We start from the raw sequence: 15,536 nt of genomic DNA, 5'->3' as shown, positions 1-15,536 counted from the left end.
TGAGTGAGGGGTACCATAAGGATGTCAAATGAGTGAGGGGTACTATAAGGATGTCAAATGAGTGAGGGGTACCATATGGACATTGAGTGAGTGAGGGGTACTATAAGGATGTCAAATGAGTGAGGGGTACTATAATGATGTCAAATGAGTGAGGGGTACTATAATGATGTCAAATGAGTGAGGGGTACCATAAGGATGTTAAATGAGAGAGGGGTACCATAAGGATGTAAAATGAGAGAGGGGTACCATAAGGATGTCAAGGGAGTGAGGGGTACCATAAGGATGTCAAATGAGTGAGGGGTACCATAAGGATGTCAAATGAGTGAGGGATACCATAAGGATGTCAAATGAGAGAGGGCTACCATAAGGGTGTCAAGGGAGTGAGGGGTACCATAAGGATGTTAAGTGAGTGAGGGTACCATAAGGATGTCAAGTGAGTGAGGGGTACCATAAGGATGTCAAGAGAGTGAGGGATACCATAAGGATGTCAAATGAGTGAGGGGTACCATATGGACATTGAGTGAGTGAGGGGTACCATAAGGATGTCAAATGAGAGAGGGGTACCATAAGGATGTCAAGGGAGTGAGGGGTACTATAAGGATGTCAAATGAGTGAGGGGTACTATAAGGATGTCAAATGAGTGAGGGGTACCATAAGGATGTCAAATGAGTGAGGGGTACTATAATGATGTCAAATGAGTGAGGGGTACCATAAGGATGTCAAATGAGAGAGGGGTACCATAAGGATGTCAAATGAGTGAGGGGTACTATAAGGATGTCAAGTGAGTGAGGGGTACTATAAGGATGTCAAGTGAGTGAGGGGTACCATAAGGATGTTAAGAGAGTGAGGGATACCATAAGGATGTCAAGTGAGTGAGGGGTACCATAAGGATGTTAAGAGAGTGAGGGATACCATAAGGATGTCAAATGAGTGAGGGGTACCATATGGACATTGAGTGAGTGAGGGGTACCATAAGGATGTCAAATGAGTGAGGGGTACTATAAGGATGTCAAATGAGTGAGGGGTACTATAAGGATGTCAAATGAGTGAGGGGTACTATAATGATGTCAAATGAGTGAGGGGTACCATAAGGATGTCAAATGAGTGAGGGGTACTATAAGGATGTCAAATGAGTGAGGGGTACTATATGATTTCAAGGGAGTGAGGGGTACTATAAGGATGTCAAATGAGTGAGGGGTACCATAAAAACATCGAGTGAGTGATGGGTACCATAAGGACGTCAAGTGAGTGAGGGGTACAACAAGGATGTCAAATGAGTGAGGGGTACTATAAGGACATCGAGTGAGTGAGGGTGCCATATGGATGTTGTGTGAGTGAGGGTACTCTTAGGGTGTCGAGTGAGTGAGGGTATCATAAGGATGTCAAATGAGTGAGGGGTGCCACAAGGATGTCAAATGAGTGAGGGGTACACCAAGGACGTCGAGTGAGTGAGGGTACCATATGGATGTCGAGTGAGTGAGGGGGTACCATAAGGATGTCAAATGAGTGAGGGATGCCATAAGGATGTCAAATGAGTGAGGGATGCCATAAGGGTGTCAAATGAGAGAGGGGTACCATAAGGATGTCAAATGAGTGAGGGTACCATAAGGATGTCAAGTGAGTGAGGATACCATAAGGATGTCAAATGAGTGAGGGGTGCCATAAGGATGTCAAATGAGGGATGCCATAAGGATGTCAAATGAGTGAGGGTACCATTAGGATGTCAAATGAGTGAGGGGTACCATAAGGATGTCAAGTGAGTGAGGGGTACCATAAGGATGTCAAATGAGTGAGGGATGCCATAAGGATGTCAAATGAGTGAGGGATGCCATAAGGGTGTCAAATGAGTGAGGGTACCATAAGGATGTCAAATGAGTGAGGGGTGCCATAAGGATGTCAAATGAGGGATGCCATAAGGATGTCAAATGAGTGAGGGCTACCATAAGGATGTCAAATGAGTGAGGGTACCATAAGGATGTCAAGTGAGTGAGGATACCATAATGATGTCAAATGATTGAGGGGTACCATAAGGATGTCAAGTGAGTGAGGGGTACCATAAGGATGTCAAATGAGTGAGGGATGCCATAAGGATGTCAAATGAGTGAGGGATGCCATAAGGCTGTCAAATGAGTGAGGGATGCCATAAGGCTGTCAAATGAGTGAGGGATGCCATAAAGATGTCAAATGAGTGAGGGGTACCATAAGGATGTCAAGTGAGTGAGGGTACCATAAGGATGTCAAGTGAGTGAGGGTACCATAAGGATGTCAAGTGAGTGAGGCATACCATAAGGATGTCAAGTGAGTGAGGGGTACCATAAGGATGTCAAGTGAGTGAGGGTACCATAAGGATGTCAAGTGAGTGAGGCATACCATAAGGATGTCAAGTGAGTGAGGGTACCATAAGGATGTCAAGTGAGTGAGGGGTACCATAAGGATGTCAAGTGAGTGAGGGTGCCATAAGGATGTCAAGTGAGTGAGGCTTACCATAAGGATGTCAAGTGAGTGAGGGTACCATAAGGATGTCAAGTGAGTGAGGCATACCATAAGGATGTCAAGTGAGTGAGGGGTACCATAAGGATGTCAAGTGAGTGAGGGTACTATAATGATGTCAAATGAGTGAGGGTACTATGAGGACGTGGAGTGAGTGAGGGGTACTAAAAGGAGTCACGGATCGCTGTAATGGTGGGGGAAAACTGTAAAACCTTACAAAATGCATCCCTTTTGATTTAACAAATGTAACTGTCAAGCTGTGTCTACTGCCAGATGCAGAAAACTCAGTATGCAGATCCAATGCACAGGAAATATGATTATTTAATGAGAATCAAGTGCAAGATCACACATGGCAGTCCCTCCCACACAAGTCTAACCTTGGATGGCTATTGTCACATCAAACGTTTGATCTTGGTAACTCATCAAGCCCTCCTGGCAATAAGTTCACAGTAGTTAAAACATGCACACCTCAACTCCTCAGTGTATATCTCATTATTGCCCACAGTGTACATCTTGTGTGTACCTCATGTATTGCCCTGTGTATATCTTGTGTACTGCCCACAGTGTACATCTTGTGTATACCTCATGTATTGCCCTGTGTATATCTTGCGTACTGCCCACACCTCATGTATTGCCCTGTGTATATCTTGTGTACTGCCCACAGTGTACATCTTGTATATTTCCCACAGAGTACATCTTGTGTATACCTCATGTATTGCTCAGTGTATATATTGTGTATTGCCCACTGTGTATATCTTGTGTCTCTCTCTGACACGATAGTTTTCCGTCTGTTCATGTAGGCGTAGCTATATTTGCCCTGTCTGGCTAAACATATGGCCCACATCAACAGTTGGTCCTGAATGTCAACGTGTCACCCACCAGCACATAATTCAATCACGCATGATTTCCACACACAATCTGTCGACTGTCTCAATTATTACCCTGTGTAGGTGGCAGTTCTCATGTAACACAGTATCTGCGCGGCCTAGGTACAGTCCTCACCAGTCTACACAGGAACATCTGGGTCACAGTAACTGGATGGTTATGTTACTGTGTTATCAGGCTGTTACCATAGCAGATAAACTCAGGTTAAACAATGATTACCTTGATCATCATGCTGACCAGATGTTAGTGTTACACAACTTACAACAATCAAATTACACAATGATTATCTTGGTCACCATGGTGACAAGATGTTAGTGTTACACACTGTCCAACAATCAAGTTACAAAAGACAACCTTGTCAGACAGTTTGTAACACTAACATCTTGTCACCATGGTGACAAGATGTTAGTGTTACAAACTGTCTGACAACCAGGTTACACAATGATTATCTTGGTCACCATGGTGACAAAATGTTAGTATTACACATTGTCTAACAATCAAGTTACACAATGATTATCTTGGTCACCATGGTGACAAGATGTTAGTATTACACACTGTCTAACAATCAAGTTATACAATGATTATTTTGCTCGACATGGTGACAAGATGTTAATGTTAAACACCTTAAAACAATCAAGTTACACAATGATTATCTTGGTCACCATGGTGACAAAATGTTAGTGTTACACACTCTGCAACAATCAAGATACACAATGATTATCTTGGTCACCATGGTGACAAAATGTTAAGGTTACATGTTGTCCAACAATCAAGTTACACAATGATTAACTTGATCACCAAGGTGACCAGATGTAAGTGTTACACACTGTCCAATAATCAAGTTACACAATCATTATTTGGGTCACCATGGTGACAACTCAACTAGGCCAACTGTAGAACATTGAGATTGCGCAATCTTTATCTGGGTCACCATGGTGATGCAACACTTGTGTTACAACGAGCATGACTCAGGAAAGTTAATGTTGCATTAACATACACTTCAGCACGTCCATTTCTTATTAAAACCAACAAAACAAAAGAATCGCAACCAAGCATATCAATATCAGAACTCAATAGTTCCTGAAAGTAACCCACATTGCATGCATCAGTGACAGTACTTATTATCAGGGGGGTCGAGACAATGAGTCGACAAGTCAAACACTCAGAGGAACATGAGGAAGGTAACCGACATTATTGTTCAAACATCAAATGCTGTGTCTAGGAGCTAAGAAGAATCCTTGTCCTGGTTGACATTAGGGGTTCTCGTGGGTACTCTCCGTTTTTCTGGAAATAGATTTTGATCTGGAGACCCTCTAAATAGTTTATTTTCTCACCTTAGGGTTATGAGTGAGTGAGTGAGTGAGTGATATTGTTTTACACCTCTTTTAACAATATTACAGCGGAATCACACCCAGGGACACCAGAAATGAGCTTCAAATGGATAATCAAACCAGAGCCGTTGGCATGATGAGCGAACGCTTTAACCACTAGGCTATCCCACCACGAGCGTTGTAACTGGGGGCACTTGAGTGTCCTCTCTAGATGAGAACACTGTTTGTCTGAGAACATTCGTACCATTCAGAATTGACTTAAATATTAGATGTACAGAGAACTGTGTGGTGACACCAATACACAAAAAGCAGTCCTTCCAACTGAAAAGGAATACTTATCAACAAGGAGATCAGTAACTGAACACCTCTCATTAAGAAACAATTTTCATAAAACATTTATCAATCTGATTTGTTTCCTGCAAGCCAGACTGCATATGTCTGTGTCATTAGATTGAAATCACAATGCAGTCTGCTGTTTTTGCCACTACTCGGGAGGTAAAGTCTAGTAAGATTATGTTCACTCCAGCAAGCTCTGTTGACAATACCCATTTCAGAAAAATCTACTGAAAAATTTGTCTCTCAGAGTGAGTTAGTGAGTGAGGTTTTATGCCGCTTTTAGCAATATTCAAGCAATCTCATGGTGGGGAACACCAGAAATGGATTTCACACATTGTACCCATGTGGGGAATCGAACTCAGGTCTTCGATGTGACTAGCGTACGCTTTAACCACTAGGCCCCTTGACACCCAGAAGCATTGCTATCAGGACATTATTCAAGTCTCACATTCAACATGCAAATAGGCCTCAATGGAAGTCAAAATGTCTGTCAATACTGCATCTAAAATGTCTGCAGGTTAAACAAAGTCACATGTTTTGAATGTTTCAGATGACAGAACCGTATTGATTTATTATAAGTAACTGCATGTATAAAGGGGTGCCTAGTGGTTCATGTCACACCGTTGTCTAGTATGTCGAGCTCCATGTTGTCCAGCAGAGACAGTATGACTCCAAAGATGGCACAATGTAGATGTGGTGCCCACAAAGAGTGGTCCCTGCAATGGTTGACAAGGATGCTGTATTCTTTTGGCTATTAATTTCTTTGAACACACGATGCCACACGAAAGTTATTTTTTGATAACACTTTCTTAGTCAAGTACCGATTCTAGTAGTTTAGGAGGGGTTGGTGACAGACCCACCACCACATCCTTCACAGACCCACCACCACATCCTTCACAGACCCACCACCACATCCTTCACAGACCCACCACCACATCCTTCACAGACCCACTGCAACATCCTTCACAGACCCACCACCACATCCTTCACAGACCCACTGCAACATCCTTCACAGACCCACCGCCACATTCTTCACAGACCCACCACCACATCCTTCACAGACCCACCACCACATCCTTCACAGACAAACCACCACATCCTTCACAGACCCACCACCACATCCTTCACAGACCCACCACCACATCCTTCACAGAAACACCACCACATCCTTCACACCTTGATAGAGTGGGGCTGGTGACAGACCCACCACCATATCCTTCACAGACCCACCGCCACATCCTTCATAGCAGGACAGAGTGGAGCTAATCACCATGATCACAGGTATCTATTTGTTGGGAAAACAGAGAATCTCAGTTTGGCATCATTTATGTCAACATGAGTCAATACAAGCCTAAAACTCGGAGGCTTGCAGAAGAGTTTTAAACTTAACTTGACAAGCATCAATATATTGGGTATCAAAAGACACTGAAGTTAAATTCTATTTATCCTCAAAAATAATTTTTAGAACGTTTTCAGTCCTTAAACAGTAATAAGCAGTGGCAGGGAGATTAGTGATGTCATTTGATTGTGATGGTAACTGACGATGTCATAATGGTCTGCAAAGCATTGTGATGCAATTTCATTACAGCGAAATCGCCTGTGGAAGCCAGTTTGGGGTGATAAAATGTATTCTGATGAAATAATATAATATTCCTGCTGGTTGGGCCATGTTTTCTAATGTGCCCCGGGTGATGTTTAAGTTGAACAAAGTCGGTCAATCAGCTACATCCAATCAGATCCATGCCCTGCCCTAGAGATGCCTAGTTGGGTGAAAACTGTAATAAACACTTCCGTTTTGACGCTTAATTCATAGCACCAGACTGTGACCTCCATGTCAGTCCGTCATATCCCAGGCTATGATATGTGAGAGGTATCAACTGGGGAGTGTACAGTGACAACATGGTAAAGAAAGTCAAATCTAAGTTGTGCAACCGTCACATTATGCAGCCTGGGTGGGTCGTAGGTTATTTATCATATTCTGCTCAAAAGAGTGAGTGAGTATGGTTTTACGCCGCTTTTAGTAATATTCCAGCAATATCACAGCGGGGGACACCAGAAATGGGCTTCACACATTGTACCCATGTCGGGAATCAAACCCGGGTCTTCGGCATGACGAGCGAACGCTTTAACCACTAGGCTACCCGCCCGCCCCCTGCTCAAAAGAAGTTTAAGAACACCCAATTGTTTCATACAACTACAAGTAATCTATAGTCTTGTGAATAGATTGGGTGTTCTTAAACTTCTTGTGAGTAGTCTAGAAATGTGAGAGATGGACGCTCTAGCCAGGTGAATTATCCCCGTGTTATGGGTTTGAGGATGCTTAAGAAATGTTCATTGGTTTCCCTCTAATCACATGAACAACTGTAAAGCATCTCATTTACTTTTAAAAACAAGCCATCATCTGAGTATTTACAACGTCTGTTGATGCTACGACCCCCATCATAGCTCGAGTAATCGCGATAAACATGGCCATCTGAAAACAAATGATGTCCGAAAACCTATGATTCGACTCCACATACCATTTGTTTCATACCCTCACTATCTTTGTGCTCAATATGTCTTGAATAAAATGATTAATAATTCAACATCATGTGTATCACAAAGTGGATTCAAACCCCCAGCACCAACTTGATAAGACATTTTACATGGAGACCTCCATCGGGACTCGCAAGCACGCAGTGTGTTTAGTCACAGAGTGACCTTGGTGGATTCCATATTTTATAAAAAAAAATCCCAATGATTGCGCAGTCCCAGTCTGTATGATGAGTGTAGCTGTATCTGCTAATGCTTCCGCCCACACCGCTGTAAACACACAATGGTGTATATCCTCCCGTATCCACTGAACCTGGGTCTTTGGCCTGGAGGGGAACTGACATCATGTGATGCACAAACCAGGCCATGTATCATGTACAGGTTAGCCATGTATCATGTACAGATTAGCCATGTATCATGTACAGGTTAGCCATGTATCATGTACAGGTTAGCCATGTATCATGTACAGGTTAGCCATGTGTCATGTACAGGTTAGCCATGTGTCATGTACAGTTTAGTCATGTGTCATGTACAGTTTAGGCATGTATCATGTACAGATTAGCCATGTATCATGTACAGGTTAGCCATGTATCATGTACAGATTAGCCATGTATCATGTACAGATTAGCCATGTGTCATGTACAGATTAGTCATGTATCATGTACAGGTTAGTCATGTATCATAAACAGGTTAGCCATGTATCATGTACAGATAAGCCATGTATCATGTACAGATTAGCCATGTATCATGTACAGATTAGCCATGTATCATGTACAGATTAGCCATGTATCACATACAGGTTAGCCATGTATCATGTAAAGGTTAACCATGTATCACGTACAGATTAGCCATGTATCATGTACAGATAAGCCATGTATCATGTACAGGTTAGCCATGTATCATGTACAGATTAGCCATGTATCATGTACAGATTAGCCATGTATCACGTACAGGTTAGCCATGTATCATGTACAGATTAGCCATGTATCATGTACAGATTAGCCATGTGTCATGTACAGATTAGCCATGTGTCATGTACAGATTAGTCATGTATCATGTACAGGTTAGTCATGTATCATATACAGGTTAGCCATGTATCATGTACAGATAAGCCATGTATCATGTACAGGTTAGCCATGTATCATGTACAGATTAGCCATGTATCATGTACAGATTAGCCATGTATCACGTACAGGTTAGCCATGTATCATGTACAGATTAGCCATGTATCATGTACAGATTAGCCATGTGTCATGTACAGATTAGCCATGTGTCATGTACAGATTAGTCATGTATCATGTACAGGTTAGTCATGTATCATATACAGGTTAGCCATGTATCATGTACAGATAAGCCATGTATCATGTACAGATTAGCCATGTATCATGTACAGATTAGCCATGTATCACATACAGGTTAGCCATGTATCATGTAAAGGTTAACCATGTATCACGTACAGGTTAGCCATGTATCATGTACAGGTTAGCCATGTATCATGTACAGATTAGCCATGTATCATGTACAAATAAGCCATGTATCATGTACAGATTAGCCATGTATCATGTACAGATTAGTCATGTATCATGTACAGATTAGCCATGTATCATGTACAGGTTAGCCATGTATCATGTACAGATTAGTCATGTATCATGTACAGATTAGTCATGTATCATGTACAGATTAGCCATGTATCATGTACAGATTAGCCATGTGTCATGTACAGATTAGCCATGTATCATGTACAGATTAGCCATGTATCATGTACAGATTAGCAATGTGTCATGTACAGATTAGCCATGTGTCATGTACAGGTTAGCCATACTGGGCTCAAATAGTAGACTGAGTGTGGTAATAACACTAAATATCATGTTCCAGGTATATACACACACGGCCAGGAATGGTACACACTTGGCCATGTAGACGAGAACATCGAAGACTTACCTGGACTGGGAATTGATGGGCTAGACACATTCACAGGCAGGTAGCCATTGCCAGAACTAGGACGATCAGCTTCACCGGGAACTTTGGAATCATCATATTCTGAACTGACTGGGAGTTTGGAATTTCTATATTCTTGGGGCCATCCTGAAACAGAGGCAGTAGATATGAGTGGTGTGTGGTAGATATGGGTGTGTGGTAGATATGGGTGTGTGGTGTGTGATAGATATGGGCGGTGTGTGGTAGATATGGGTGGAGTGTGGTAGATATGGGCCGTGTGTGTTGTGTGGTAGATATGGGTGGTGTGTGGTAGATATGGGTGTGTGGTGTTTGATAGATATGGGCGGTGTGTGGTAGATATGGGTGGATTGTGGTGTGTGGTAGATATGGGCGGTGATTGTTGTGTGGTAGATATGGGTGTGTGGTGTGTGATAGATATGGGCGGTGTGTGGTAGATATGGGTGGAGTGTGGTGTGTGGTGTGTGGTAGATATGGGCGGTGTGTGTTGTGTGGTAGATATGGGTGTGTGGTAGATATGGGTGTGTGGTGTGTGATAGATGTGGGCGGTGTGTGGTAGATATGGTTGGAGTGTGGTAGATATGTGTGGTGTGTGGTAGATATGGGTGGTGTGTGGTAGATATGGTTGGTGTATGATAGATATGGGTGGTGTATGGTAGATATGGGTGTGAACTGTAGATGTGTGTGGCGTGTGGTAGATATGGGTAGTGTATGTTAGATATGGATAGTGGGGGTAGATATGGGTGGTGTGTGGTAGATTTAGGTGTTGTATGATAGATATGGGTAGTGTATGGTAGATATGGGTAGTGGGGGTAGATATGGGTGGTGTGTGGTAGATATGGGTGGTGTATGGTAGATATAGGTGTGAACTGTAGATGTGGGTGGTGTGCGGTAGATATGGGTAGTGTATGGTAGATATGGGTGGTGTGTGGTAGATATGGGTGGTGTGTGGTAGATATGGGTGGTGTATGGTAGATATGGGTGTGAACTGTAGATATGGGTGGTGTGTGGGAGATATGGGTGGTGTGTGGGAGATATGGGTGTTGTGTGGGAGATATGGATGTTGCGTGGGAGATATGGGTGTGTGGGAGATATGGGTGGTTAGTGATATATATTGCAGCTGTGTGGAGGATGTGGGTGGTGTGTGGAGGATGTGGGTGGTGTGTGGGAGATATGGGTGGTGTGTGGTAGATAGGGTGGTGTATGGCAGATATGGGTGGTGTATGGCAGATATGGGTGGTGTATGGTAGATATGGGTGGTGTGTGGAGGATATGGGTGGTGTGTGGTAGATATTAGTGGTGTGTGGTAGATATGGGTGGTGTGTGGGAGATATGGGTGGTGTATGGTAGATATGGGTGGTGTGTGGAGGTTATGGGTGGTGTGTGGAGGATATGGGTGGTGGTTTGTGGAGGATATGGGTGGTGTGTGGAGGATATGGGTGGTGTGTGGAGGATATGGGTGGTGTATGGCAGATATTGGGTGGTGTATGGTAGATATGGGTGGTGTATAGCAGATATTGGTGGTGTGTGGTAGATATGGGTGGTGTGTGGAGGATATGGGTGGTGTATGGCAGATATGGGTGGTGTATGGTAGATATGGGTGGTGTGTGGAGGACATGGGTGGTGTGTGGTAGATATTAGTGGTGTGTGGTAGATATGGGTGGTGTGTGGGAGATATGGGTGGTGTATGGTAGATATGGGTGGTGTGTGGAGGATATGGGTGGTGTGTGGAGGATATGGGTGGTGTGTGGAGGATATGGGTGGTGTGTGGAGGATATGGGTGGTGTGTGGAGGATATGGGTGGTGTATGGCAGATATTGGGTGGTGTATGGTAGATATGGGTGGTGTATAGCAGATATTGGTGGTGTGTGGTAGACATGGATGGTGTGTGGTAGATATGGGTGATGTATGGTAGATATGGGTGGTGTCTGGCAGATATGGGTGGTGTATGGTAGACATGGGTGGTGTATGGCAGATATGGTTGGTGTGTGGTAGATATGGGTGGTGCATGGTAGATATGGGTGGTGTGTGGAGGATATGGGTGGTGTATGGTAGATATGGGTGGTATGTGGTAGATATGGTTGGTGTATGGCAGATATGGTTGGTGTATGGCAGATATGGTTGGTGTGTGGTAGATATGGGTGGTGTGTGGGACATGAGTCTCCAATGACCACTAAGTATACACAGACAATTCCTAACAAGCAATAACGAAGGTGTACAACAGTGAGCCAGCGGCAACCACACAATAATGATTCTGTGAAATCTTACTCTCCCTCCTCAACATCAAAGGCCCTTCTACTTCTTCCCGACAGTCGTATTTCAAACAAAACATTATGCGAGCTGAGTAGCGCTGCAGGGAATAAAGACTCAGGAATAATCATTTCATAAGCGTCATCGCAGAACACATGCAATGCTATCCTAACACACATTAAATACGTGTTCATATTGGAGTTGGGCTGTGCTTGGTGCTGCATGCCATGTATCACCTGTATGGGTGCTTAACCATGTGGATAGTCACGTTATGGCTGAAATATTGCCCATGTGACTTAAAACTTAACTCACTCACTCACTCACTTAACCATGTGGATAGGTGAGTGAATGGTTGGGTGGGTGTATGGCAGATATAGGTGAGTGGATTGATGAGATGAAGGGTGAGTGGATGGTGGAGAGGGTGGGGGAGTTGATGGGTGAGAGGATGGATAAGGGTTGGTTGGTTGGTGAGTGAATGGGTGGGTGGGAGTATGGCAGAAATAGGTGAGTGGATTGATGAGATGATGGGTGAGTGGATGGGTGAGAGGATGGATAAGGGTTGGTTGGTTGGTTGGTGAGTGAGTGAGTGAGTGAGTGAGTGAGTGAGTGAGTGAGTGAGTGAGTGAGTGAGTGAGTGAGTGAGTGAGTGAGAGAGAGTGAATGGGTGAGTGGGTGGGTGAGTGAGTGAATGAGTGAGTGAGAGTTTTTGGGTGAGTGAGTGAGTGGATTGAGATTGGTTTAACACAAAGAACAGAAGCACTGGGCTACTCCCCCTCATACATAAAAACATCTCACAATCTCATTTTTCCAGTTCACCTTTCTACACCTCTAGGCTCTTGTCCAAAATCTGTGTTTGTTTGTTGTTTAACACTGCACTCGGCAATATTCCAGCTATATGATGGCAGTTTGTAAATAATCGAGTCTGAACCAGACAATCCAGTGATTGACATCATGAGCATCGATCCGCGTAATTGGGATATGATGACATGCGTCAACCAAGTCCGATCCAATCCGATCCGATCATGTTAGTTATGCTTCACAGGTCACAGATGTCTATGTATGATATAAAGCCCACTTCATCCTCCTGAAAATAATCCCTTAAACCCAACTGTTTGTAAGTACACTGTAGAAATTTATCGTCAAATAAGGAGATATATGTCATGTGCCGCAAAACAAGGAAACAAGGAGCTCCTAGCATTCATATGGGCCTCTGAAGGTAGTTCACTTTAGCTTGCTGCTCACATATTCCTGACTGTCATGTTGTGAAACATAACGTAAAACAAGACTTGATGATTTATTGTTTTGCTGTGGGCAGACTTAACTTTACTTGATTTATGAATCTGCCAACTTTTAAACAATGTTGTGAGAAAAAAACGAAAACATATGAAAAGCAGTGGTTTCGTTATTCCATCAACTAGAAATAAGTAAAACGTCGAAAAATACAAGCCTCATCATATTCTGTTGCTATCAACATAAAAACCTTATTTAAAATACTATTTTTAAGTAGAGTTAAGAATTTATCTTGAAAACTACTGAACATATTGAGGAAATTAAAATATATCATTGAAATTATAGAATTTAAATACTGCAGTTATTTTATACTCTCATAAATTGTAAAGTTGGAATTTCAGCAACAGTTTAAGTTAAAGATTAACATGATTAATGGGTCTCTGGATTCAAATACTCTCGTAACAAGCAGGACCCAATCAGCTGACCAATGTATGACCACTAAAGTCCACTGTCTGTGAGTGATGCAATCATGTGTTCTATCTCAAGCACACACAGCTCAACACTGAAGGCAACGTTAGACATTGGCACTAGTCCTGTAGTCCTTGCCACACTGCACAATAGTTATGGTGTCATAAGGATTAGTAGAAATTTGCCTTTTTAAGGTTTTTGCTATATGTTATCATCATAAGGACCAGTGGACTAAAACTGTTAGTTTCTATCGCTGTGTTGGGGGTCTCAGTGTTCTTGAGGTTTGCTGACATAGTACTAGAATCTAGCAACCCCCTAAATCTCCTCTTTCAATCTAATGGTTTCACAAACACTAAACTAACATTGACCTGAGACAGATTGTGAATGATCAATGACAAGAAACGAAGTATTCTTGGTTCCCTTAAGAGATAGAGATACGTTTCAGTGTTGGGGTTCAAAAAGGACTGAATTAGCTGCCTAATCCCATTGATGGTGAAACCTGACACCAAGACTGCTAATGGAAGATCCTGAGAGATGAATGACAAGAAGGGGGTAAAGTCTTACAATCTCCGTATCCAGGCTCGTGGTTCCTCTTACCCACTACCTTCAGTTTGCTACCTGTTAAGGCCTCTTATTCCTTACTAGTCGGTTTATAAACATTTTCACCCCAAATTCAAGGTGGTTGATTTTTTTTTCATTCAACATCCAGATCATACTGCTACTAACAAATGAAAAACAAACTTAAAGGTCACACCATCACGGAAATATAACTGCAAAACGATACCAAAAGATAAGTGATTGGGTTATTTTTGTTAGAATAAAGAATTTATATACCGTTATGTATTATTAGATTACAGTATGTATTATTCCTGATGAACAGTTATCATAAAATCTTGTTGTTTTTTAATTCACCTCATGGACAAATATTTTTGTGAGTTTTCCCCATTCTGATTTCAGCTTTTGGGTTTGGTGGGTCGGTCTTGTTAACCAACTTAAAACATATAAGGCCTGAAGATATCTTGTGGGCTTGTAACATCTCCCTCGTGGGCTAGTAGCATCTCAAAGTCTTCTTGCATGTTCTTATATGCAATCACCCCTGCAGCCAGGGCCAGGGCTTGTATTCGTCAATCTGTGTGACTTTCAGTAGATCTTAGTGTTAATATAAGGAGAGCTAATAGCCAAGCTGTCTACACAGAAAGACCCGAGGCCACAGGCAGCTCTTGGAGTGGAAGGTGGAAGGATGGTCAAGTGGGTTTGCTTGTCATGTAGAAGGCATGGGTTTGATTCCACATGGGTGCAATGTGTGAAGCAAAAACGCCACTGTCCCTGCCAAGTTATTGCTGAAATATTGCTTATCAACTCCTGGATTTGTTTGTTTGTTTGTTTGTTTGTTTATTGTTTAACGCCACACTCAGCAATATTCCAGCTATATGACAGTCAACTCTTGGAATGGAAATCAGAATGGAATCATTCCTCAGCAGTTAGCCACTAGACCTCATATTGACATCTGGAGGAAAACTTTCCCAATATTTGTAATTTCTAATCAACATGTGGACACCTCAGCCATTTAGAATTTGGGCGGGCTTAGAACTGATGTTATACCCTCTCCAACATACCATCTGCACTTAACAAGGGATGCTTAGACGTCAATCACTGGATTGCCTGGTCCAGACTCGATAACTTCGACTATATAGCTGCAATATTGCTGAGTGGGACGTTAAACAATAAACAAAGGGGATGCTAGGGGCCCCGTAGTCTCACAGTCCCCCAACCATAGAATACTCCCTTCCATCCAACCCAGGGGCGGTCGGGTAGCCTAGTGGTTAAAGCGTCGGCTCGTCAGGCCGAAGACCGGGGTTCGATTCCCGGCATGGGTACAATGTGTGAAGCCCATTTCTGGTGTCCCCTGCCGTGATATTGCTGGAATATTGATAAAAGCGGCGTAAAACCATACTCACTCACTCACTCCATCCAACCCTAACTGTAACGCTATAGCCTTAAATGAAGCAAGTCTAGATTTTCCAAAGGTTCAGGGAACTGTCTGAATCTCCCATCTCA

The 15,536-nt window shown here is 42.8% G+C and overlaps 2 protein-coding genes across 2 annotated transcripts in view; one reads left to right on the top strand and one right to left on the bottom strand.

Moving 5' to 3' along the window:
• LOC139469610 (uncharacterized) overlaps window positions 1-15,536 on the top strand; it is a 447,403-nt gene that overhangs the window by 358,471 nt on the left and 73,396 nt on the right. The window lies entirely within an intron of this gene.
• Window positions 1-15,536, bottom strand: part of LOC139468494 (nuclear receptor subfamily 1 group D member 1-like) — an 80,996-nt gene that overhangs the window by 52,257 nt on the left and 13,203 nt on the right. The window contains exon 4 of the mRNA XM_071250478.1: window positions 9,516-9,659. Within this exon, the coding sequence (XP_071106579.1) occupies window positions 9,516-9,659 (144 nt within the window). The remainder of the gene's footprint in view (window positions 1-9,515; window positions 9,660-15,536) is intronic.

The sequence above is a fragment of the Haliotis cracherodii genome, unplaced genomic scaffold (assembly GCF_022045235.1).
Source record: "Haliotis cracherodii isolate W230 unplaced genomic scaffold, xgHalCrac1.p SCAF_2, whole genome shotgun sequence".
NCBI lineage: Eukaryota > Metazoa > Mollusca > Gastropoda > Lepetellida > Haliotidae > Haliotis > Haliotis cracherodii.
Note: the sequence above shows the minus strand (reverse complement) of the source record. Positions and strands in the feature narration are given on the sequence as shown.